Genomic DNA, 27348 nt, shown 5'->3' with positions numbered 1-27348 from the left:
CTATTTTTCAGTCAATATGGCTTGAATTCGGGTAGTTGAGATGCCAAAAAACTCTTTTAAATGTTATATGGTCAGTCGATAGTCAGCAATGAGAAGGTCTTGGATTTGTTGACATTTTCCGGAGTACTCACTTCCACAGGCCTTCCACTTCTGGCACCATCTTCACATGACTGCCTTCCACATCTGAATTCACAGCACCACTTTTTCACTGCAATATATAATGGAGCAGACTCCCCTAATGTGTTTTGCAGGTCCATGTAAATTTCAGTAGGCATCGTCTTCTTCATTTGCAGATATTTAATGGCTGCTCGAATTTCAGTATTCTCCATTTTTCGACCTTTTAGCAATGTTGTTCCGTTTATTATTCAATATCTGTAAAAATAAAAGTAGAATTGTGCTGTAATTTTCCACATTGTTCTACTAAGACCTCATAATCAATACGGGATGACATCTACTACTACTACGTCAAGACACAGACTTTTGGATTCACCCTCATATAGTTCCCAAAAGATTATCTAATTTTATGTCTTTTTTTATGATCCCCTCTATAAATTAAAAATATACTAGTAGCATTATTTATATTAATGTTTTTGTTGTAGATGGTGTTTTTTACTTTCATCCTCATTGTTCTTACAGTCTTTCTTTTCTCCTAGTGGCCACATGTGTCATAGTTACCATGGAATTGAACCCATAACCCATCGCTGCAAGGCAGCAATGCCACCATGCTGCCCTAGGACCAATTAAGATGTTAATTCTTGCACCACCCATAGACCTGTGATCATTCAGTGATTGGGCCAACTGGCCAGATCAGTATTAGTAATTGGTTAACTTTTTTAACTTCTGGATATTCTCTTGTGGCATTTGAAAAGATATCCAGTGGTTTTAGGATTATAGCTAAATGAAGGGTCTTAAATTGCAAAATATCTGCATTATGACAGTATTTCTCTTGCATACAATTTCTCGTAGTATTTCTCTCACATTCAGAGCTTATCTCAAACTGTAGCAATTCAAAGGGATTTTATATGTACATGAATAACGTGAGAAGGAAAAGAACAAATAGTGGGATAAGCTGAAGGGGAGGGTGTGAGTGATCACGGAAGTTAGAGAAATAAACGAAAACACTTGGGATAGGTTCACTACATGGTCATATATAACAGGCTCACACATTGAGGTACTCCTGGTGCCCCATATGATATAATCAAGAGGAATGGTTTAGGAAATACACATGAGACATATAAAGGAGTCCTTAAAATACTTGTCATGTCCATTTTATATGTAGAGAAAATTCAATTAATGACCATGGAAAGGCTGATGGGGTTCTTGGTATGAAGCTGCTAGCTAACAAGAAGCCCCACAAAAAACATGCCTAGCAATACCTGTAAAGAGAGGAACCACCAGTGTTTATTCAAAATCAGAATGAATGGAGAAGAAGCCAAGGCTGTGGAAGGTCATTTATTGGTACAGGACTAATATAGACAATAAGGGATTAATTGCTGGATAGAAAATAGGCTCCCTGCATAACATGAAGCCATGAAAGAGAAAAGAGTGCAACCAATTGTATGTCTATACAAGTTCCTAACCCAAAAAGGTGACTTTAGGCACCTCACCTTGTCTGAGTTGCATAAGTAGTATTCAACATGTGGCCCTCCAGCTGCTGTGGAACTCCAAATCCCAACATACCCTGCCAGTTTTAGCATGCCCTGCCACAGTTTTAGTATGCCCATTTGCAAAATTCTGGCAGAGCATGCTGGGATGTGTAGATCTCCACAAAATCTGGAGAGCTGCTTGTTGAATACCCCTGGCCTACAGAATAGGTCCCACAAGCCACCTCCATGCAAATTATTGTTCCAGCTTCTTAGGGGCTTAGAGGAGCTGCAGGGCTTAATTTGGAAATGAGATATACGTCCTCCAGACATATATTGACCAGGAATAGAACCCAAATATAAAGGTTAGTAACAGATGCTTCATGGGTCAGATAAGCAGTTGTATAATTTCCAAAATGTAACCCTTTAAGCCCGGAGGTAACCCAAGTCTGGAGAACCCCAATTTATTGTCTTGAAATGCTTTAAAATCTGCATTGGTACTAGGAGGCTCCTGGTGCAAGCTTTTATGTAATTCCAGTTGATAAAATGTATATGTATGGCTTAAGTATGCCAGTTCAGGAAACTCCATTTATAATTTGATCCATGTGGAAGTTTATGGATAAGCTGTGGCCCCATTCTCTAATGCCGCACATCCACAACCCAACCCAGGGAAGACAGTACGATTACGACATTTTAATCGTACCATCGTTCCCCATCCCCTGCTGTGCCTACACTGAACAATCAGTCATTCAGTGTAGGAACCCTCCATCATCCCCGAACATGGTCAGTCTGTCGTTATCGGCAGATTGACCAGCATGTTCGGGCGATGATTGATGTCGGAAACTACCAGCGGGAGCGCGCATAGCTGGTCGTTTCCAACATTTGCATGCCCGTTTTGTGCCCGATTAAACGATAACTATGTCGTTAGCTCTGTTTAATCGGTTAGTCGATACCCGCCTTAAGGGTGTCCAGGCTTGGCTTGTGGTCCCAGTAATTGGAATTGTCCTTTTATATATGTAGTCCATCGGATCATATTAATGATCCCTTAGCTTGAATGGTTCTCTGACTTTCCTGATTAGATACACTGAACCTGGTGATGTGTGTTGGTTACTGATTCTCTGCTCATTGGATCCTGCTATTTTTGTAATTGCTAGACAGTACTTCAGCTGAGTTATGTAACAGTGACTTATTTAGTGAAACAAAGCAGATGTTCGCAGTGTCCTTGTGAGCAAATACGTACAAGGTTAAATTCAGGATTATTGTTGCACTTTATTTTTTGACAGAACTGCTGCTGAGCTGGCCTTTTTTCTTGTTGTGTATATTATATTGACTCTCAGTTTTTGCTTAAAGTGATAGTACAGCATTTATCTTCAATTTGTTCACACACATCTACAGGCAAAAACAAGTATGCCATAATAATATGAGTAGTAGCTGTTTTTTTTTTTGTTCTTGCACACGAGCAGTCTGATATATTAATATCCATTTGCTGTCGGTAATAGTAGCACATAATGAGTTATCATCATAAAGATCATTTAAGCTTGTTTGGCATTACAAAAGAACTTTTTTTTTTTTTTTTTTCATAGTGCTTCATCAAATGTCTTAACTGGGAAATGTGTCCTTTGGAAATTATTATGTTGTGGACATATGAGTTAAAACCATGGCAGTATACAATCAAAGCCACCTTTCCATAATGTATAATAATTATATTTTGTGGGTACTATCATGACATTATGACACCTAGGGGCATATGTATCAAAGCTTGATGTGAGATAAAATTGTGAAATATATATCACCAACCAATCAGCTCCGAACTATCATTTCTTAAACACAGCCTGCAAAATGTAAGTTAGAAGCTGATTGGTTGGTGATATATATCTCACATCAAGCTTTGATACATATGCCCCCTAATCTTTATTGTAAGTATAAATCTTCCTGACACAGATGGTTACACCACAGTATAGAAGGGGAAGTGTTAAGAACTGCACCATGTAGTGAGTTTTTAGTGAAGACTGCACTGGAAATCTGTGATGTATTGTAGGGGGGACTGGGGTGGTAAATCCTTTGGATGTACTCACATGCTATGATATTAAAATGTGTAACCCTAAACAGATCATGATACTTAATAGACTGGTTGAAATCACTTGGATAACTATTGGGCATGTTAATAAATCTGCTGGAGGTAGTTTTTGGCTTCATGTATCTGGTCATCTTGCAACCGGTCATCTTGCAACCAAACTAACGGGTCCCAGTTACATCAGCAGTGATTTAGCCTGAATGGCAGAATCTTGTCCAGTTTGGGCACCTATATGTAGCTGGAACGACCAGTGTATGACCGGCATTGTTTAAAACCTTTTAGACACAGTGAGGGGAAACCCTGGAAGATAGCATAGTTTGTCATAGAAACAAAGAGTACATCCTCTAATTACAGTATGTAAGCCGTGTTAACCGCTAAATGAGAAAAATGTCTCTTGTTTTTCAGGAATTTCCTCTCTCTGAGTACCGCAATGCTCATTTGGAAGCCTCCCAGCTTTTGCAGCAACAGCAGCTTCGAAGGCGGCCATCTTTGCTTTCTGAATTTCATCCTACATCAGACAGGTGTGGTTTGGTTATTAGTGATATTAGTCACTATTGTTTTATATGTAGAAAATGTTCTGATTCTTATAAACAAATATGCTGAAATATTGTTATAGTATTAAAGTCCTATTTTCATGCCCATTTAATTAGTGTATGGTTTCCTTTTACAGTACATTAGTACACACATTGTTGCAGTTCATTAGTTATAATTCTGTTTGACTAGCTTGCTTAGTACTGGTATGTTTGAGGGCGGCGAGAACAACTTGAGCTCACCTGAGCTGACTTATACACAGACAAGGACCTACCAGCTTGAGATTCAGCAAAATCTATATCTTAGAATCTTTAAATAAAAGAAAAAAAATCAATGTATAACGTTTTCTCTTTAAAAAGAATGGTCCTATTTCTTCAATTTGCTTAGTGTAGTTGTCATTGCAATGGATAGGCATGTGTACCCTTCAATCCTATCAATATAGATATATCTTTTTATACAATAGTCTCCTATCCCCTCCACTCCAATTTACCTTTTGTGCTTTCCAACTTTGTTTTTTATACTATTGAGTAAGTTGGTTTGTTTTTTGTTTTCTTGCCCCTGTCTGTTGGGCAAATCACATGTCTGGGTTTGTGTGTATCCAAGTTAGAGAGCACAGTAGAGCTCCTTTATAATCCAGGGCAACAATAATATAACGCCAAGTCGATAAACTCTGTTCATTCTGTTTGAGCAGAGCAGATTCCAAAGACCTTACTTTGACTATCATGTGTTCCTTATGTATATACCTGCATGAACCCAGTGGGGAATTTCAATACCATGGCTAAAATCTCAATATGTGTTAAGCTAGGTACACATTAGACGATATGTAGACAATATGTTGCCCGATCTGGCGGATCGAGCTGACACATCGTCGACATCGGCAAGTGTGTACGCACTACTAATGACCACTCATGCTCCCGTTTGGTCGTCGGTTGCATCATCAGGTCGGCCATACATGTAGCTCAATCTGACAATCCGGCTGAAGACCCCATGCAGCGGAATGCGGCTGGTGCCAACATATTGGGCGGTCAGGCACCGGATCGTGTAATGTGTACCAGCTGCCCGGCATGTTGGCCCATCAGCGGTGTGGTCGTCCGTCGTGTTGCTGGTACACACATCGTAAGTGCACATTATAAAATGTGTACCCAGCACAACATCGCTGGCGCCGGGACTCTGCATGCGACAATTGCATACACACTTGCCAATGCCAGGTCAGACGGGAATACACTCATTCCCAAATCATGTGAACAAAATTTCTGGGACGCTACTACAGAGCGTGCATATCAGGAAGTCACTCTGTCCCAAGCTTCTTGCTTAAGGTCCACAAGGTCATCAAGTTTGTTACACAAGAGTCCATCTCCCCACCTGCTTTGATTATACTACAGTCCCTTTCCATATCCCAAACACCCCCACACATGACCAGGCTAATAGGACATATGCTCTGTGCAGGTAGGGGGTCGAAGATGACCTTTCCTGATAGATTCTGGCAGGTTTACCGACTAAAGTATATAACCAGTTTGATGCATAACTGCTCTACTAAGTTAGAGTATTTGATCTCTCTGGACTACATATTTTGATACCTCCCCATTGGAGGAGTTAATCATGTAGCCCCCCCTGGTCTTTTTTTTTTGTACCATCAAATTTTGCCTGCTCTCCTTTTCTTATTAGATGCCATCTCCACCCTTGTTTTTAAAAATGTATAAAAAATTAAAAAAAGACATATATATTTGGTAAAAGATTCAGAAATGCCTAAATTTATCAGTTTACGTAATCTAAACATGGCTCACCCATTAAGGTGCAGGTTCAGACTACAATTCATGGGGTAATCTTTCAGAACACAGTGGGGATGATTGAGTTGGGAGCAAAGCAATAAAAAAAGCAAATAACTTTGCACCTAGAACAAACTATATAGCAATGCAAGGAGTGCAAATACATTTATTGTTTTTGCATGCAGGGTAAATGCATGCCTTTGCATGTAGCTCATAAATTCTGAACAGCGTTATTTTTACACTGTCATTTAGATTTAAGTTTGGGCACACTGGTTCCAAACCTAACACTCTGCATCACCTGCAATGCAACATGGCTTTTTTTTTTTTTTGCTTTGCTCCCAAATCCAAATTGGCCCAAATATGCGTAGAATAGCTCTAAAACTGGCACTACATGGCATTTATACTTGCACCTTGCAATACATTAATCTCTGCAAACAGCAGTACCTAATAAAAAAAAAAAAAATACAGATGTATCCTCATACAACTAACCTCAATACGCCACACAGCGTGACTTGCCTAACGTGAGTGAGCTGCCAGGTCCTGTGTAATGTTGCCCATCCATTACACGACGCGGGGACGACGGCACGATTACGACGCTGTCGTCTCCCGCGGGGTGAAGTGCATACACTGAACGTTCAGACTTTCAGTGTATGCAGATCAATCATCCCAGAGCATGGCAACTTGACGGCGGTCGTCAGGTTGACCGTCATGTTCGGGCGATGAGTGATGTTAAAAACGACCAGCGGGCGCACGCATCGCTGGTCGTTTTTAACCTTTTACTGCCCGATTTGCGGGCGATTACCAAGCGATGGAGCGATAACGACCGTCGTTATTGCTCCATCGCTAGGTTTAATCGCCTAGTGGTTGGGCAGCACTACTCTGCTAGCGCCTGGCGTCTATTATTGCTGAAAATTTATCTAAGTTGTGATGCGATGTGACTAGGACGCACCAGCAGACTGTGCTGATTGAGATTTGATATGCAACACTTGTATATCTGTGTGCACCTGAGTCTGTATATGAAGCACAATGGAACTTGGAGTGAAAAAAGCTGCATTGTAGCACTTCGTATACAGATTCAGAGACTCAGTCGCACACAGATCTACAAGTGTTGCATATCAAATTAATCTGTACAGTATGCTGGTGTGTCCTAGTCGCATCACTTCGAGACTGGAGCTAGGTACACACTGACAGATACATTCCCCGATCAATTGATCGGCCAATGTATCTGCTGCCCGTCTGGCAGTGTGTACATCGGCGTTCACCGACATATCGCATTGGCTGTGCTGCACAGCCAATGGACAGATATGTCTGCAGACCGCCCGTACACACACAGTGGCAGCTGAGAGGAGGGGGCAGAACACCCCTCCCCGCCTGCCGGGTCACGCTCCCGACACTCCCCCTGGTCGCCGGGACCCGCAGCAAGACACATGGCCAGTCAGTGTGTATGAATGACAGTCATGTGCAGATATATCTGTCAGGTGGGTACCCACCTTTAGACATCTTTTCGGCAAAAGAAGACGACTGGCGCTCGCTGAGTCTCACAGGACCTGGTGCGCTGAGAGGGGCTTTTTAGCATGACTGCAGCAAAGATGTGTAAGGACACATCTGTAGGACGCACATTCTAGTAAAAGTAACAAAATTCTCAAATAGTAAAGTTTGGATCGGTAAAAATGAGTTAAAAACAATCAAAACCTTATGGACTCTTAACAAGTTTGCTCGTGTTTTTGTCATTCCTGTCTTTCACTAAGGCATACATTTATTTTAGTGACCACTTAGGTCCATTTGATATGTGCACTGTGTGATATGGTCAGCATGTCGACGGCTGTAATGTCGACACTGTTGATATATATCGAAAGCCAACGTCTACATTTGCAAAATGTCGGCATATTCACTATGTAGTCATCGTAAATGTCTACAAGTGAAATACCGACATTTTGAAATATGTTGACATTAGGGATAGGGACATACTTACCGCTGCGACTAAAGCCAGAACATTAGCCGCAGGGTATGATACTTGCCACCAGACCAGCCACAGCGCCAATTGTAGACATTGTTAGCATTCTTGCATATCAAATGGACATTATGAATGTCGACAAAATATACCGAAACCCCACTTTCAGGTTTACCCCCTATCGTATGCATATTCCTCACATTGCCAACACAGATGAAGCGAAGAACTGTAGAGTGACTTTTTAATCTTCAGATCTCTTGTTAGGATAATACATGCTCTGTTTAGTCGCTACAGCCAATTCTGTCTACAAGATTGTGTTCTCAGCTGTGCCTTCAGTCATGAAAGGCCTCCCCGTGTGATCTATACCTGCTAAGGTGAACATTTTATTTATCTTTGGTCATGTTGCTTAAGTGCAACTTAAATTATTGTGCTGAAAAAGCACTCTCTAAAACCACACTGGAATGTTTGCTGGGTTCATCAGATTGCTTGCTAGGCAAATCTGGTTTTCTTATAATGACCTGCCAACCACTTGGCCTGAAGCAATGCAGAAATGTGCTTTTTTGATTTGTTTTTTAGTGTATAAAACAGCTTCTGAAAATGCAAATGAACTATTGAGCACACATTGGACAATTATTGATTTTGAGAAGATCTTACCAGAATAATTAAGTCTGGACTTTATCACAAATGTAAAATGTAAACCTTTTCTGTTTTTGTTTTGCAATTAAACGAAAGCTTATTAATATAATATGCCTATTTTGTGGTGACTGGTAGCTGTTCAGAGAGAGGGACGTCAGCCTGAAAGAGAGGAGTGTCCCAAAGACCTGAAATGACAGGATTCGGAGTTAGGGGGGGTGTGGATTATTAGATCGCACACAACTTGTTTGACCATTAAATGGTCGACCACGTTAGTTCGACATGTAGTTTAGATAGACAAAGTATAGATCGACAGTAACAATAGTCAGACAGTAATATAGTCGAACGGGACATTAGATCGATATGTGATACAGGTTGAGTCTCCCATATCCAAATGCTTGGGACCAGGGGTATTTTGGATAACGGAATATTCCGTATTTTAGAATAATTGCATACCATAATGAGATATTTTGGGAATAGGACCCAGATATACACACAGAATGCATTTATGTGTTATATACACCTTATACACACAGCCTGCAGGTGATTTTATACAATATATTCAATCATTTTGTGACTCAAACAAAGTTTGTGCACATACATGAAATTCATTAATATATCATATACACCTTATACACATAGCCTGAAGGTAATTTTATACAATATATTTAATAATTTGTGCCTTAGACAAAGGTTGTGTACATTGAACCATCAAAAATCAATGGTTTCATTATCTCAGTCATGCCAAAAAAAAAATCTGTATTTCGGAACATTCTGTATTTGGATATGGGAGACTCAACCTGTATATCCAATATGTAAGATCGAAAGGTATATAAGGGCGACACAACGTAGATCGAAAACTAATAGTTAGACAATATTCCAAGTTCGAAACCAAATAGGTAGACAAATAATAGATTGACAGTTAATAAATCGACACCACACAAATAGACCTAATAACAGAATAGCGCATCCCCGACGTTACTTTCAACCGTGGAACTACAGGACCCAGCCAGCCCTTTCATTCATGCAAGCTCTTCTGGCAATGTTAGCCCCAACGTACACCTTGCATGCCTTGTCCCTAATTGCTGGGCACTCCCATGCGCTGAAGCGCACCCCTTCATCAACCCCTCCTCCCTGTGCTCCCCGCTATCCTGGACGCATCCGTCTAGCTTAAGACGCTACCTGCTAATAGCGCATCTCTCAACGCTACTTTCAACCGTTGAACTACAGGTCCCAGCCAGCCCTTTCATCCATGCAAGCGCTCCTGGCAATGCTAGCCCCAATGTACACCTTGCAGGCCTTGTCCCTAATTAGTCTCAATAGGAGCTATTTAGCTTCTTTGAGAAAGTGGTGAAGAATAGCATTTTGCAACCTTTTTTTGAAAAAATTTGTAGTCTCATCATATTTGGGGTACATGAATATTGGTGCCAGCATAGTACAAAATCACTAAACTCAAGCTTTAAAGTGCAACAAAAAAACACACCTTCAGCAAGCACCTGCAATAAAAAAGAAACCTCCCCCATACTTGCAGACCCCCCCAAAGGCTATTTCACTAGTTTTTGAATTTGTAACCCCACTTTGAATTTTTACGCCCACATTTTCAAAGTGCTTTTTTGGAGTGTCCTTTGTGTTTTTTTTTTTATGCGTTTTTTGACGCAGTTTGCGTCAAGGGGGATGTAAGGCCATATTAAATTTGGAGCGAAAAGTCAGTTGCCGGACTTTTCGCCGCCATCTGAAGTTTTGCCGTTGAAAACTTACCATGCACGTCCCCCCGTATTCAATTCCAAATTGCCGAAAACGGGACGCGGCGAAACCTAAATTGGCGTAAAGTCCTGTCATTTTTGGGGAAATCACCCTGACACCCCTCTACAGATGCTCTGATATAGGGGTTCACTATGGGTACCCCCGATTAGCCCTGCTAAAGGTATTTGGGGTTTTTAAATGATCTCAATAGGTGCTATTTAGCAAACAAAATAAATATCACCAAAATGATCCACTTGGTGCTCTAACCAACTGCAATTCCTCCAAAATACCCCACTCATGGGTTCTCAGTCAGATGATGACACTCAAAAAAAAATAGAAAAATTTCATAGCATAATACAGTCTAAATAAATCGTCTGTTCTGATACGTATGTAGATGGCTCTCCTACCAGAATGGGTGGTCTACACATATGTATAGACAAACAGGCATGTATATAAGCTGTAATGCTGTTCCAATGATGATCCCTCTCTTATTTCTCCATTTTAGTACGTCAGTCCAATGTATGGAAAATATAATTTAAAAAGAGAGTATCTCCCTAGTGTATTACTACATTTATTCACAAAAATATATAGACACAATCATTTAAAAATATTGCTTTTTTTGTCTACTCTTGAAACCGGTAGACAGAAATTTTGGTGAGGGGTCACCTTTTCTCCTTTCTTCTGTGTATATTTTTAAATGATTGTGTCTATATTTTTTTGTGAATAAATGTAGTAATACACTAGGGAGATTCTCTCTCATTATATTTTCCATACATTGGACTGATGTACTAAATGGAGAAATAAGAGCGGGATCATCATTGGAACAGCATTACAGCTTATATACATGCCTGTTTGTCTATACATATGTGTAGACCACCCATTCTGGTAGGAGAGCCATCTACATACATATCAGAACAGACGATTTATTTAGACTGTATTATGCTATGAAATTTTTTTTTTTTTTTGAGTGTCATCATCTGACTGAGAACCCATGAGTGGGGTATTTTGGAGAAATTGCAGTTGGTGAGAGCGCCAAGTGGATCATTTTGGTGATATTTATTTTGTTTGTTTATATTGTGTGGAGTTTCTAGGTGATAACACTTCACCAAAGATCTATAGGCAGCTTCTATATTAGCGCACCTATCCGTTACACAAATCTTCTCTACAGGTGCTATTTAGCGTCTTTAAGAGAGCGTTGAAGAATAGCATTTTGCAACTTTGTTTTGGAAAAATAAGTGTTCTCATCAAATTTGGGGTACATGAAAATGGGTGCAAGCATAGTTCAAAATTCCCTACCTCTGAACCCCAATTCTGCACTTTTTCCGCCGGGTATTCCTGGGCCGTATTTGGAGAGAAAATCCGTTTTCGGCTGAACTTTTTCGCCGATTACGTCATTTTCGCTGCTTTCACTTAGCCCCGTGTTCAATTTTAGAGTCTTTTCGCCGGTGCGAACAGGCAATGTAATAGGCGAAAAAGTTTAGCCTATGAATACCCGTCGGAAAAAGTGCAGAATTGGAGTTTTGGGGTGCATAGGCACGGAAACCACTCTGCACCCTTTACACACACCCCTTGACGCTAACAACCCCCACAAAGGACACCCCAAAAAAAGCACTTTTAAAAATTGGGTGAAAAATTTCAAAGTGGTGGTACAACTTCAAAAACTAGCAAAATAGCCTTTGGGGGGGGAGGGTCTGCAAGTATGGGGGAGGGCTTTTTTTGATTGCAGGTGCTTGCTTAAGGTGCATTTTTTTTGGTGCACTGTAATGGTGCATACACACGGTCAGATTTTTCTTCAGATCTGGACGATAACGATTTAAAAAATCGTTCATTCGTTCATATCTGAAGGAAAATCTGACATATTTGAACGATGCGCATTCCCGATGGTCAGATAACGATATCTGACATCTGATGTGTTTGCAGTCAGACTTGGACTATTCCATTCATTTTAATGCAGTCAAAAATCGTTCAAATCTTTGGTAAAATCGTTCAAATCGTTCATCTGACAAATCTGACCGAGTGTATGCTCCATAAAGCATGATTTTAGTGATTTTGAACTATGCTTGCACCCATTTTCCTGTACCCCAAATTTGATGAGAATGCTTATTTGTCAAAAAAAAAGTAGCAAAATGCTTTTCTTCATCACTTGCTCAAAGACGCTAAATAGCACCTATTGAGACAATTTAAAACCCCCAAATAAATTTAGCAGTGCTATTCGGGGGTACGGGCAGCGTCTTAAGCTAGACGGCAGCATCTTAATCTAGACTGCTTGTTATTGCCGAGGAGAAGATACGTCCAGGCTGCCGTCTGCATCCCGACTGCATACCCTTTTATAGTAAGGTTTTCATTCTTCAGGACCTATATGGTCTACCTTATATTAGTAGTAATTGTTTGGGTAAAAGCTTTCTCTGCTCTAAATGAATATTGCTTAAGCCAAGTGGATCTACAAGTAAACCAGATAAATAAACATGGTTATTAAATCAGCAGATGTTACTCTTACATTTTTCTAAGAAAATACAATATGGAAAGTCTAAAACATTTTCACAATTGGAATTATTTTGCAGGCCCCAGGACAGGCGATCCGGATATGAACAGCAATACCATTCCATGTCTCAGGGTGACCATGAGACCCTGGAATCAAAGAGACCACGGTTAGATCAGGTTGACTCTCACTACAGAGTCAATGCTGCTTCTGTCCTGCCCCATGTACCTACCATCCAGGAGGGACTTCGGTCACAAGGTGATAGTAAAAAGGTAGGTGCCGAATGATTCAGTTTATAAGCCAGAGTGGCAAGTTAAAGATGTCACTGATGTTGCTTCGAATTACTACATTTTTCTTCTTGTTGAGTCCCGACTTCACATAGCTCAATATGGATGTACATACTGACACTATTTAAGAACAGGTTTCTGTATGGCCTACATTATTACCTACCTACAAAGTACCAAATCTCTAAAACAGAGAAAAACACTAACTATATTTGTAACATTCATTTCTGGGTCCCTTATGTTATATAATATTTGCCTGTAACTTTAATGCATGATCTAAAGCAGGGCACACACCATATGATGGTGCACACCAGTCATGCAGCAGGCAATGTAACAATACATTGCGTGTTCCGTACACACAGCGTACAATGGCACAATGTATCATTACATGCTGCATGTAACTGCGCTGTGTCGTTCATTGCATTATCCCATCCGACGTGTAAGACGGCATATGGGACGATGCAATGAACGACAGATCGCGCATACACACTACTTATTCAGGGTCCATAGGGGATCCACGGGGACACCATGGGGTGTGTGTGGTTGGAGAGATCCGGGCACCAAACAGTCAAAGCTTTAGCTCCCAGGCTGCACTGGTCCTCCTCCACATAAACCCCAGCCACAGGCAGACAGTTTTTCGTTTGGTGCCGGCAGGACCGGTCGCACCTTTTTTGACAGGGGGACTGCTTTAGCAGCCCCAAGCTTTAACTTTTAGTTGTTTTTTTTTTTTATTTTATTGTTTATCTGAGCAAGCAGCGAGGCGTCCTAATGGGCGCCTGTGCTGCTGCTCCAACTACCTCCACCGGTGCCACAACACCGGTGAGTGATCCGGTGATTACGGCGGGCGCCAGCGGGGCACTGCTAGTCATTCCATTAGGGACCCAGGGCTGCAGCCGGACAAACTGAGATGATAAGGTGATTCCCCGCTTGCGGGGAATCACATTTTGTGCAGTCCTACTGCTAGCGGTGGAGACCTGCTGGAGGCCATTGCACTGGGCAGTTAAAAACTGGCGTCGGGGACCATGTAGAGGCCAGCAGCACCCAGCGGTTGATGCAGCAGCGGAGAGGTAAGCTCTCCCCTGGCAGCCCTTCCCCCAGTCCAGAACACGATCCTTCACAAGAGATTTCCTGCCTCTGAGCTGCTCCTCCTCCTCACCCTTCTCCCTATATGAGAAACTCAGCAGCCATTAATCAGGGCTTTTCTGAAGCTAAGATCTCAGGAGATTCGGGTCCAGTCTCTCTGTATACCTCTCCCTGGGGCCAGGTTATATAGCGCACAAATCCTACCAGCCCTTTGAGGCTTGAGTAGTTGATTCAGTGTCCATTATAAGTATATTTATATGCATGGTATGTGACTTGTGCTAGCTCTGCTGTTGTGATATACTGTCTTAAAACTTTCTGACTGTCAGTTATATCTATCCCTGCTGCTCTTTTTAAACCTTCAACTACCAGATGTGTAGGGGCTCATTATTACTTCATATTTACTTGTATTTGTGAAGGGTGTCACTCTGCATTACTAGCCATACACTGATTGTGTGCTGCTGGTTATTACTATGTCTTCTAAGGGTAAACAGGAGCCTGCGACAGCTGTGCTGGTTACTTGCAGATCCTGTTCAGCGGGCTTGTCCCCTCAGGATTTTGTGCAGGATGGTCTGTGTGTTATTTATGTACCACCTCCCCAGTCCACCGTACCAGCCCCTGTCCAGGAGCCACCTTGGGTGTCCTCCTTATCCCAGGTTATGGCGCAGCTAGTGGCCCGCTTATCAGCCCCCATGCTGCCTCCCACCATGGGGTAACCACAGTTATTACAGCCTACTATGTCGGTACCCCCAATGCTTCCTTCTTGAATGGATGTTTATTTCCACTCAGTTCAGTATATAGCTCAAACGTCTACCGTCTATCAGCAAATGCGGACAGATCGTTAGCCACCAAAGCACATAGACGGAATGTATGCTCCTCTCAGTCCACCCAGCTTTCGGATTCTGACGCATCATCTGAGGAGGCAGATGATACACAAGATTCTCTCTCCGGGTCGCACTCGGGCGAGGAGCACCATCATTCAACAGTGGTTGTCCCTTCTTTAGTGAGGGCGGTTAAATCGATCCTGAATATAGATGATGATGAACCGGCCCCCTAAGCCTAAAATCCCGATGTTTAAATGTCAAAAGGTGGTTAAGGCTGATTCCCTCAATCAGACCAGCTCACTGAGCTCATGGGGGAGGCTTGGGGAACTCCTGGCAAAACTGTTCCAGGTACCAAAAAGACTGCCGTCTTTTTACCCTCTCCCTGGGTGGCTAAGGCTATTCAAGGATAGACAGCGGCACTGGAAAAGAGCCTACCATCACACGCTACCAGGGAACAACTGGCCTACATCTCCCATATTCAGAAAGTGGCCTCTTATTTTGGAGAAGCTGTGTTGTATTCTGGACTCCTTGCCTCTAAAGCATCTGCGACCTTGGTAGTCTCCCCCCGGGTCCTTTGGCTACGGTCCTGGAAGGTGGACACGGGATCCAAGAGGGCACTCGAATCCTTACCCTTCTCTTGGAGACAGGTTGTTCAGTGCAGAGTTGGACAATATCGTGGCTTCCGTGGCAACCTCAAAATTTGCATTTCTGTCATCAGCAGATGCCCCTAAGCCTAGGCCGTCCTCTTCTCTGTCCTTTCGCCCCCAGTCTAAGGCAAGAGGACAGTCCTTTCCCAGGCAGTCTAGTTCTCACAAGACCACCAAGCCACAATCCAAGCAGACTTGGTTGGCGAGACGTCCAGCTTCCAAGTCTGACGACACCCTCCGCATGATGGGGTGCGCCTCCTACTTGGGGGATCCCAGGGTGGGAGGCAGAGTTTTTAAATTTTCCAACTCTTGGCGTCAAACAACAACAGACGCCCAGCTCCGAGAAATGGTTTCTCAGGGGTATGCCCTCACCTTCCTGAGGCGTCCTCCCCAGCAATTTTTTTTGTACAGGTCCCCCATCAGACCCCATCAAGGCCCTGGCCCTCCAGGAATCCATTCACTTCCTGCTACATTCAGGTGTGATAATACTGGCTACTTCAGCTCATCGAGGAACTGGTTTTTACTCCACTCTCTTTTTGATTCAAAAGTCGAATGGGTCTCATCAGGCTATTCTGAATCTCAAATTCCTCAACAAATTTATCCAAGTGCCCAAGTTTCTCATGGAAACTCTATGATCAATTGTCCTGGCATTGGAGCCTGGGGATTTCATGGTTTCTCTGGACATTCAGGATGCATACCTGCATGTGCCTATTACTCCAACCCACCAACGGTTCCTACGGTTTGCTGTCCTGCAGCAACAATACCACTTTCGGGCGCTGCCCTTTGGTCTGTCAACAGCCTTTAGGGTTTTTACCAAAATAATGGCAGTTATGGCGGCCTACCTCATTGACCAGGGAGAATCCTGCCATACCTAGATGACCTCTTAATCTTGGCACATTCACCGGTTGTGTTACAACACCATCTCCAGGGGACCGTGGACTGCCTGCAATCACACGGCTGGTTCATGAATTGGAAAAAGTCCTCCCTCTCTCTGACACAGCGGATGTTACACCTAGGGGCACTCCTGGATTCTTGAATACAAAGGATCTTTCTGCCAGCGGACAAAATTTTGGCACTGCACTTAAGTGTGCGCAGCTTGCTCCACAATCTGAGGGTATCCATTCACTTAGCAATGCAGATCCTGGGGTCCATGGTATCCACCTTCGATTTGGTGGAATACGCCAAGTTTCACTCCAGGCTCCTTCAACAACTGATTCTCTCCCAGTGGAACGGACAGTAAAATCTGATCCGGTTCCAGACGATCCTCCTCTCTCCGGAAGTTCGGCTTTCCCTCTCATGGTGGCTACATACGTTCCATCTGGACAAGGGTCACCCCTTCTGGATTCCAAATTGGGAATTTCTCTCTACAGATGCCAGCATTCGCAGATGGGGCGCGGTGATCAGTCATCATACCTTTTAGGGACAGTGGACAACCCAGGAAAGTCGCCTGCCCATAATCATTCTGGAGCTGTAAGCAGTGTACAGAGCACTCACTCTGGCAGAAGATCTCCTCTGGTGCAGGCCAGTCCTAATCCAGTCCGACAATGCAACTGCTGTAGCCTACCTCAACAATCAGGGAGGCACACGAAGTCGTGCAGCAATGCGGGAAGTAGCACACCAACTGGTCTGGGCAGAATGTCATCTCCCGGCATTATCGGCAGTGTTAAACTGGGAAGCAGACTTCCTAAGCCATCAGGACACACACCCCGGAGAGTGGGCTCTCCACACGGATGTCTTTCAACTTCTGGTGGACAAATGGGGCCTGCCAGACGTAGACCTCACATCACAACCCAGGTACGGGCTCAGGACCTTTTAGGTTTCTGCTCTGTCAATCTGGTTCCAGCAAATGATTGCTCCCCTGCCTGATGTTAGAACATTCTTTCAGGGTGTTCTCCTTCTTTTGTCCCTCCGGTGGCTCCGTGGGATTTGTCCTTGGATTTCCGGGCTCTACATGCTCCTCCTTTTGAACCTGTGGACTCAGTAGACCACAAGTGGCTGACAGCAAAGACGCTCTTTCTCCTCGCTATCTCTGCCCGCTGGTTATCTGATTTGGCAGTGCTCTCCTGTCACTCCCCATTCTTCATCTTTCATCCAGACAGAGCTGTCCTCCGTACCAGGGTTCGTTACCTCCCTAAAGTGGTATCCCGGTTCCATTTGAATTAAGAAATTGTGGTTTCGGCTTTCCATGCCTCGGATCTTTCTGCAGGTGAAGCCTTCTTGGAAATGGTTCGTGCTCTTCGGATGTATGTGGATCGTACTAATTCTTTTAGGAAATTAGATTCTCTCTTTGTATTGTAAGGCTTTCACAAGCGAGGCTGGCCAGCTAACAAACATACTCTGGCTCGACAGCTCCGCATGCCCTACACGCAAGCTAATCTTCCTGTTCCAAACAGGGTTACAGCACATTCTACTCGGTCTGTGGGACCATCATGGGCGGTTCGACGTGGTGCTTCTGCTGAACAATTGTGTAAGGCGGCCACGTGGTCTTCCGTCCACACCTTTCTCAGGTTGTGATACCTTTACCTCTCAGGATGCTTCTTTTGGGTGTTGGATTCTCCTTTCTGCTCAACAGCCTCAAGGAAACTGATATGGGACATCCTCATATCTGTGGATCCCGTATGGACCCTGAAGAGGAAATTAAGGGTTATTGTAGACTTACCTCTGTTAACTATTTCTTCGAAGTCCATAGGTTCCACAGGGTGCCCACCCTGATGCACCTGGCCTCATTGGGTATTTTTTTATCTTGATCACTGATTGCTTCATCTTCTGGGAGAGTGTTTCTTGAGTGTACTGTTCTTTTTTGCCTCTTTCCTACTCCTGTCTTGAGCCTGTTTACAAAACTGTCTGCCTGTGGCTGGGGGTGGAGTATATGTGGAGGAGGGCCGGTGCATCCTGGGAGCTAAAGCTTCGACTGTTTGCTGCCCGGATCTCTCCAACCACACACACCCCATGGTGTCCCTGTGGATCCTATGGACTTCGAAGAAATAGAGTTAGCAAAGGTAAGTCTACCATAACTCTTAATATTGTACGATACATTGCATAGTGTGTACCCAGCTTTATTCTGATTAACAGTCTAAAAGAAAGGTGTACAAATCACCCAGTTCTTGCTGCAGCTACACATAGTCTCCGCGCCCTTTGTGTGTCAGTAGATCAGGATTTACACACAGCAGCAGCTTTAATGTTTAATTTTTTTTATTTCCATGCAAAGGTCATGTTGGTAGCATGTTATATTTTTAACATTTTATGTAGGAAAATTGTTGCTGGTCATATATGTACATGGTGCAATTTTATCTGCATTTTATTTTTGTATTTTTTTTTTTTTTATATCTTTATTTTTGAAGCAATGTTTGTTGCAGCAACATATTACAAACATATTATCAAATTACATAAGGTACTTAGATGAAAGGTGTAACACATAAAACAGAAATAGTGGCATAAGGTCATCAATACAACCAATTCTCATTATAATATGAATATTTAGGAACAAATCAGTCCAATAGATAAGGGTAACCTTATAGCATTGAGTGTGCATAGTGAGCATAAGTCAAATAAAACCATCATCTTAATATATTATAAATTTAACTGATAAAAATAACAAACAAAAAGAAAAGAAACAGAATTGTGCTCGCCCTCTCTCCCCCAATCCCGTATAAATAGTTGAAAGATTAGCGGACAATGGGTGGATCGCCCTCTGCTATACGTGTCATATATCAAACAGTATTGGACAATTTTGTTTGTATTTTTAAGGAACAAGGCTTGTCTGGCAAACATGAGGTATCTCAGTCTCCACTCTCTGGACTCCCTACGGACGACCAAGATGCATCACCCTCCAAACTATCGAAGGAAGAATTGATACAAAGCATGGACCGGGTGGATCGTGAGATTGCTAAAGTTGAACAACAGATTCAAAAATTGAAGAAAAAACAGGTAAGGCTGATGTCACAAATCTGTATATTGAAATAGCAAGTGAATATATAACTAATAAGTCAAGAGTGGCTTAATAAATTATATGTCTGTATAATGGTTCAACAGATAGAAGTGTAATGTAATACACTTTTGCAGGAAGTGTTATTACGACTGTTGTTTTGAAATGTTCCAGGTGCTACATTATATAAACTATAAGGATAAATGTGATACAAACTATTGTTTCCCCCACCCATCAATCTCTGTTAAATGTCCTATTGACTGGAGTACATCTTTCGTGTAAAGACTTTCCAGCCTGGAAAATGCTAATCAATCAGAGCTGCAAATACTGTTCTTCCCAGAGACTCCCATATTAAGCTGGGTGCTTGGTTCAATGAACATGAATTTGCATGCTAGTGATTTGCTTCATCTAAAGTCTTGTGTATTAAATGGGATGGGTATGTAATACCGACATTTGGGATCCCAGCACTTGTTGGTCGATATGCTAACCCTCTCTCTACCCTAACCCTCCCTCTTTGGTGTCTAAACCTAGTGCTTCAGCATGCTGGCTGTTGGTATTCTGGTGCCCGGATCCCGACTGCTGTCGGGTTTCCGGCGTCTGGATATAGTCCGTCGGCATGCCGTGTGGAGGCATGCTGACTAGATCCCATATTAAACATTGCTACAGTGTATAAATTACCCATGGTCCAAGTTTAAAGAAATATTGTTAATTATAGATTTATTGCGTTTCTGTCTAAGTCCCTGGGATGATTTCCATCGAGATATTTGGTTTTATAAATAAGTTTGAGGCCTATATTGGATTATATCCATTACAAAAACAAAGACCGTTTGTAACCTGAAACAATATTTATAAAAAAAATGCAGCCTATAAGTTAAGATCTAGTGACATCACTATGTGAAGAGCAAAGTTCTCCAGTGATGATAATACTCCTGTTGATAGCCTGCTTTAATTGCTGGTTGGTTTAACCCACATATTGGGGCATATTCAAGTGGGGGCGAGGTAAAAAACTTTCTTCTTCAGGGTCCTTTGGGCTCCACAGGGAGACAATGGGGGGTGTAGCTGGGACCTGGAGGACCGGACACCAACAGCAAAGCTTTTCAATCCCAGGATGCTCCGTTCCTTCCCCCCTATAACCCTACCCACAGCCTGAGGGCAACTCAGTTTTGTTGGCGTCCGACAGGAGCTGGTTAACCATTTTAACAGTGAGGCTGCTTCAAGCAGCCCAAGCTTATTTTTATTTCTAGTGTTTTTATACTTAGCAGCAGCAAAAGACAGTCCCTTGGACGTCTGCGCTGCTGCTCCATCACCCCTATGCAGCGCTGTGACACCAAGCCCCGGCTAGGTACTCCCAGCAGGGCTCTGAGGGGGACTAGCTAACAGGCTTCCCGGACCCCAGACTGCAGCCCGGAATCCAGGGGACAGGTAACGCGGAACCCTGCTTGCGGGGGCCCGCGTCTTTACACAGTCTAGCCTCCGGTCTCAGGAAACGGACCGGAGGCGCTGATGTGGACACTGGTGCGCCCACGACTCCACTAGACCACCAAGGAATTAATATACTGGCACAGGGCATATTTAGAGGCCAGGGGACCCAGTGGTTAATATCGGCACGGGAAGAAGGCGCTCTCCCTGCAGCCTCTACCCCAGCTCAGGGCGCCATTCCACTGCAGTCTAGCCGTTCCCTGAGCTGCTCCTCCACCCCCTCAGAGATGCGCGGCAGCCATTTTCTGCTTCACAGGTCTCCGGGAAAGCTGGGTCCAGTTTCCCTGTATATGTCTCCCACGAGCCAGGTTATACAGCGCTATATCCTACCAACCACTGCGGTCTGTGTAGTTGATTGTAGTGCCAATTGCAGATATACAGTGTTTTTTTTTCTGCATTTGTATGTGACTTGTGCTAGATCTGATCTGTACTTTCTATACTGTCCAGCTTATACCTTTCCCTTTATTCTAATACACCCTGACTTACTAAAGTATAGGGGGTAAATTTACTAAAGTGAGAGTTTTTAGAAGTGAGTTTTAAAAGTGATGTTGCCCATAGCAACCATTCAGTTTCTACTTAACATTTAACTAGCATCATCTAGAAGATAATAGCTAGAATCTGGTTGCTATGGGCAACATCAATTCTAAAACTCACTTCTAAAAACTCTCACTTTAGTAAATTTACCCCTAGGAGTTCATTGTACCTCACATTTCCTAAATATGTGTGTGGGCTATCACATACTGTATAGCACGGTTGCACAATACACTGTGCCATATTACACATACTGCAGGGTGTTCAGTGCACTGTGTCATGCTGTGTATTTTATTATTCTTGTGGCTATGTCTGGCATAGGAAAGAATAACAAGCCGGCTGATGCTGCTGCTCCTACTCTGGTGTCTTGTAAGTCCTGCTCAGCGGGCTTAGCCTCAGAGGACCTCATTCAGGATGGTCTTTGTACTAATTGTTACACAGCCTCAGGCCCCTCAGCCCCGATGTATCCTCCTCATGACCCACCCTGGGTAGCCTTTTCTCAGGTGCTGGCAAAGGTAGCGGACCACTTAGCAGTCCCCGTGGTAGCCCCCCCTGTGGGATGGCCACAGCAGGTACTCTTTGTAAATCCTTTGCCTCCCCCATGGGTAGACGTACTGTCTACCTCAGTACAGAGTTTGGCTAATACCTCTACAGTTTTTCAGCAAATGCAGCAAAAGGAAAAGCCTTTACCTATTAAACGTGCTGTGTTATCTTCCCAGTCCACCCAGTTATCTGATTCTGATATATTATCTGGGGAGGCAGTAGACTCAGATCTCTCTCACATTGACTCTGTCTCAGCAAACCAGGAGCCACCCTCTAAATTAAATATATCTGCTCTTGTGAGAGCTGTAAAATCTATTTTACAAATAGAAGAGGAAGAACCCGCTCCTAAGAAAAAAAACAACCACTATTTAAACAACAAAAGGTAGTTTTACCAGAGTTCCCTCACTCTGACCAGCTATCTGATCACATGAGCGAAGCATGGAATGTGCCCAGTAGTAAAGGTTTCAAATTCCAAAACGTTTATGTTCCTTTTGATTGCACTAAATGGGAAGTTCCCCCAGCAGTGAATTCTTATGTAACACGTCTGGTTAAGAATGCCACCTTACCCATCCATACTGCAACCTCCTTGATGGAGACTACAGATAGGCGTATATTAGCTTGTCACAAATCCATATACTCTCTTACAGGAGCCATTACTCGTCTCGCTAGGGCTATGGCCTGAGTGGCAAAAGCCATTTGAGAGTTGGGCAGAAGCCCTAGAAGAGACATTTCCCCCTGATGCTTCAAGGGAACAACTATCCTACATATCTCACATTAGAGATGCAGCCTCCTACTTGGGAGAGGCGGCTATGGATACGGATCTCCTGGCCTCCAGGGTATCTGCCACTTCAGTAGTGGCCCGTAGTATTATTTGGCTCCGTTCCTGGAAAGCACACTCAGGCTCAAAAATGGGCTCTGGAGTCTTCCTTTTTCTGGAGATATCCTATTTGGTTTATAATTAGATAAAATTGTGACTACTTTGGTAGCTTCCATGACTGCATTCCTGCCCTCTGTATATAATACAAAGCCTCGGAAGTCATCCTTTCGGTCCTTTCGCCCTCAAGGGAAAGCTAAGGGTCAGTCCTTTCCACTGCAGTAGGTATCAGCTAAGGCCTCCAAGCATAGGGCCAATCAAGTTGGGCTACTAGACATTCACCTGCCAAGTCTAAGGACAAGCCTACAGCCTGACAGGGCGAGTGCCTCCCAGGGAGGGAGGCCGACTTCTTCAATTCGCCCAGTTTTGGCGTCTGACCACATCAGACGCCTGGGTAAGAGAATTGGTCTCCCATGGATATGCCCTATGCTTCCTAAGGCGATTCCCCCCCCCCAGCAATTCTTTTGCACAGGACCTCCATCGGACCCAAGCAATGCCCTGCTGCTCCAAAAAGCCATTCAGTCCTTACTGCATTCAGCAGTAATAATTCCGGTCCCCTCCTCACAATGAGTCAAGGGCTATTATTCTACCCTTTTCCTGGTTCAGAAGCGCAGCAGGTCTCATCGGCCAATCCTCAAATCTATGAACAAATTTATCAGGGTGCCCAGGTCTCGTATGGAAACCCTCCATTCTATTATCCTAGCTATGGAGCCTGGGGATTTCTTGTTGTCTCTGGACATTCCGGACACTTGCCTAAATGTACTTATAGCGCCTTCTCATCAGCAATATCTCCGGTTTGCTATCCTGCAGCAGCATTACCAATTTCAGGCTCTACCATGTGGCATCTCAATGGCCCCTCGCATGGAAGTTATGACGACCTACTTTCATCGTCAAGGGATCAGATTACTCCCGAACTTAGACGACCTCTTGCTGTTGGGCAGCTCCCCAGAGATTCTTCACCGCCATCTGCAGGTAACCATTGCCTTCCTACAAATGCACGGTTGGCTGATCAACTGTAAAAAGTCTTCCCTGACACTCCTCAAAGAATGGTACATTTAGGAGCCCTCTTGGATTCTCAGGTTCAGAGAATTTTCCTAACAGACAAGATCTCTTTAATAAAACACTGAGTGCGCAGACAGCTCTGCAGTCGCCGAGTTTCAATTCACGCTGCAATGCAGACATTGGGATCAATGGTGTCCACCTTTGACAAGGTGGAGTTTGCTCAGTTTCACTCCAGGCACCTACAACACCTGATCCTCTCCATGTGGAACAAGCTATCCCATCTACTTCATTCCCATTTAGAAAAGGGTCACCCCTTTTGTATCCCGGACTGGACTCTCCTCACCATGGACGCAAGCCTCCGAGAGTGGGGCGCAGTGGCTGGCCAGCGCTCCTTCCAAGGCCGCTGGACCCCAGTCGAGCCAGGGTTACTAATCAATGTCTTGGAACTTTGAGCCATCTACAGAGCTACAAGTACAGTCCGACAACGCCAAGGCAGTAGCCTACCTCAATCACCAAGGAGGCACTCGAAGTTGGACAGAAAAGGCAGAAGTGTCCCACATTCTCACATGGACGGAACGCCATCTCCCACCCATCTCCGCGGTATTCATCCCGGGAGTCCTCAATTGAAAAGCAGAATTCCTCAGCCATCACTACGTGCATGCAGGAGAGTGGTCTCTACACCCAGAAGTCTTTCAGCTCCTGGTGGACAAATGGGGTTTGCCGGATGTGGTCTCATGGCCTCAAGACACGACAACAAACTTCCAGTATATGGAACCAGGACACGGGACCCCGACACAGCCTTAGTGGACGCCTTGTCAGTCAAATTGACCTTCCATTTGGCATATCTATTCCCCCAATATCCCTGCTTCCTCGAGTTTTTTGAAAGTTCAAACAGAAAGGGGGCACAGTCCTGTTGATAGCTCCGATTTGACCCAGACGCCATTGGTACTCTGGTCTTCAAAGTCTCTCCATAGATGTTTCTTCAGCTTCCTCTACGAGTAGACCTGTTGTCTTAGGGTCCATGTCTACATCCGGACCTAGCCCGTCTGCCTATAACGGCTTGGCTCTCGAGACATTCTTTCTAATGGCTAAGGGATATTCCAGCTCTGTGGTCAAGACTATGCTCAGGGCCTGTAAACCGGCCTCAGCCAGGATTTATCACGGAATATGGCATACATATTTCCAATGTGTGCTCCGAGAAACTATGACCCTCAAGTTTTTAAGGTGTCTCGAATTCTTACCGTTCTTCAGGCTGGATTGAATCTAGGCCTCCGCCTAACATCTCTGAAAGTGCAGGTCTCGGCTTTGTCAATCTGGTTCCCAGCGCAGACTTGCTCCTATACCGGATGTTCACACCTTCCTGCAAGGTGTTCTACGTATACAGCCTCCCTTTATCCCTCCCTGTGGCTCCATGGGATTTGGCAGTGGTGCTCCAAGCACTTCAGGAACCTCCGTTCGTACCCCCTGGAATCAGTGGATGTCAAGTGGCTCACTGCAAAGACTGTTTCTTCAGGCTATCGCATCTGCCCATAGGCTATTGGAGTTAGGGGTGCTTTCATGGTGCTCCCCCTTTTTAATCTTTCATCAGGACAGGGCTGTTCTTCGAACACGCCAGAGCTTCCTTCCCAAGGTGGTTTCTCGTTTCCACCTAAATGAGGAAATTGTGCTTCCAGCCCTTCAATCACCAGTCCTCTCGGCAGGTGAGGCCTTTTTGGATGTGGTCTGTGCACCTAAGATCTACATGGACCATATTACTTCCATCAGAAAATCTGACTCCTCCTTCGTCCTATATGGATGTTCAGCAAATAAACACTCTGGTCAGATGGATTTGCATGACTGTCTCACAGGCATAAATGCAGTCTGGCCTTCCTGTGCCGGCTACAGTATCTGCTCATTCTACTCGTTCTGTGGGTCCTTCGTGGGCAGTCCGGTGTGTGGTGCCTTTTCTCCTCTTCTGCTCCTGCCTTGGGCTTGTTCATAAAACTGCATTGCCCTCAGGCTGTGGGCAGAGTATAGGGTGAAGGACCGGAGCATCCTGGGATTGAAAAGCTTTGCTATTGGTGTCTGGTCCTCCAGGTCCCACCTACACACCATTACTCTCCTTTTGCTCCCCTCATCCCCAGTTGTGGATTACCGCGGGTATGCCTGCTCCCAATGTGGGGTTTTCTGAGCTGAAAACCCTGCGGAGCATATATTAAAAAAAATTCTAATTACATGTCTGGGGTGTCTCCGTGGCTTCCGGTGGCCTCCCCACCATCTTGTCACTGGGGAGGGGGCTGCTGGGAGGCTCCGGGGGTGCTGGGAGATGTAGTTCTCCCAGTGTCGGCTACAAGATGGTCTCACACACTGGGGTCACTCACATGCACGCGCACACACACTTACAAACAGTCACTCATACTCATCCTGCTGCAGAAAACCCAGCTACGGATGCTGGAGGAAGAAGACACCGATTCGGAGAGTGAGATATTAAGGACTAATTAAGCTACTTGGGAACTTCCAATTGCTTAATTAGTCCTCAGGAGGGGTGCCAGAGCAAGTTCCGCTGATTTTTCCTAAAATAACAATTTTAGGAAAAATCAGACTTGCTCTGGAGTTGTAATAAAAAGACGCATTTTCAGCTTTTTTAAAAAGCCTGCCCGCAATTGGATTCCCCCCAATGACTGCACATAAATGTCTTCTTTTGCTGAACAGGTCACATTGTAGTAATTGGACAGTAGTGTAAAATACACACACATTTCTATCATGTCTGGCAGAGCTCTAGTATAGCATTGTACAAATACAATTAATATCCCCCCCACCCATCCCATGCATTTTTCAGACCAAAATCTATGAATGCAAAGTGTTCCCTCACGATCCCACTCTCCCTGGATGCTGATTGGAGTTTTACATTGTGTGATGGAGATTTTTTCTCTCTTGTGTAACTTAGCAACAGCTTGAAGAAGAAGCAGCTAAGCCTCCGGAGCCCGAGAAGCCAGTCTCCCCTCCACCTGTGGAACAGAAGCACCGCAGCATAGTCCAAATTATTTATGATGAAAATAGGGTAAGCGAACTCTCCTAAGGCACCATAATGCTATAGTAATTAGGGCTCAATAGGGTACAGTAATTTACCTTTTTACTGACTCACTGTAAATATCATTTGTAAATATCACTTTTTCTTTTTGCAATCCAGTTTTGTGTCTCACGGCCTTGCATTAACTTCATTCAATTATGAATTTTTCTCTTATAATATTTAAATTCACTCAAAATGTGTGTAAACATGTTTGCTTATACTAGGATTATAATTACTACATTAGATTTAGACTGGCAAGATGATTATGCCCACACTATACTAGGAATTATCCAATTCCCTAAGTATTGTTTGCCTCCTCATTTATTTACATATGTAGGTTGTAAGTGTTT

General features: G+C 43.8%; 1 protein-coding gene across 11 annotated transcripts in view; it reads left to right on the top strand.

Moving 5' to 3' along the window:
• Positions 1–27348, top strand: part of NCOR1 (nuclear receptor corepressor 1) — a 223338-nt gene that overhangs the window by 48291 nt on the left and 147699 nt on the right. For all 11 annotated transcript variants that reach the window (XM_088453648.1, XM_088453646.1, XM_088453643.1 and 8 more), the window contains exons 3-6: positions 4063–4178; positions 12843–13032; positions 19343–19522; positions 26876–26989. In XM_088453648.1, coding sequence (XP_088309774.1) covers positions 4063–4178; positions 12843–13032; positions 19343–19522; positions 26876–26989 — 600 coding nt within the window. The remainder of the gene's footprint in view (positions 1–4062; positions 4179–12842; positions 13033–19342; positions 19523–26875; positions 26990–27348) is intronic.

This window comes from Taudactylus pleione, unplaced genomic scaffold (genome assembly GCF_031769625.1).
Source record: "Taudactylus pleione unplaced genomic scaffold, aTauple2 ptg000585l, whole genome shotgun sequence".
NCBI classification, from domain to species: domain Eukaryota; kingdom Metazoa; phylum Chordata; class Amphibia; order Anura; family Myobatrachidae; genus Taudactylus; species Taudactylus pleione.
Note: the sequence above shows the minus strand (reverse complement) of the source record. Positions and strands in the feature narration are given on the sequence as shown.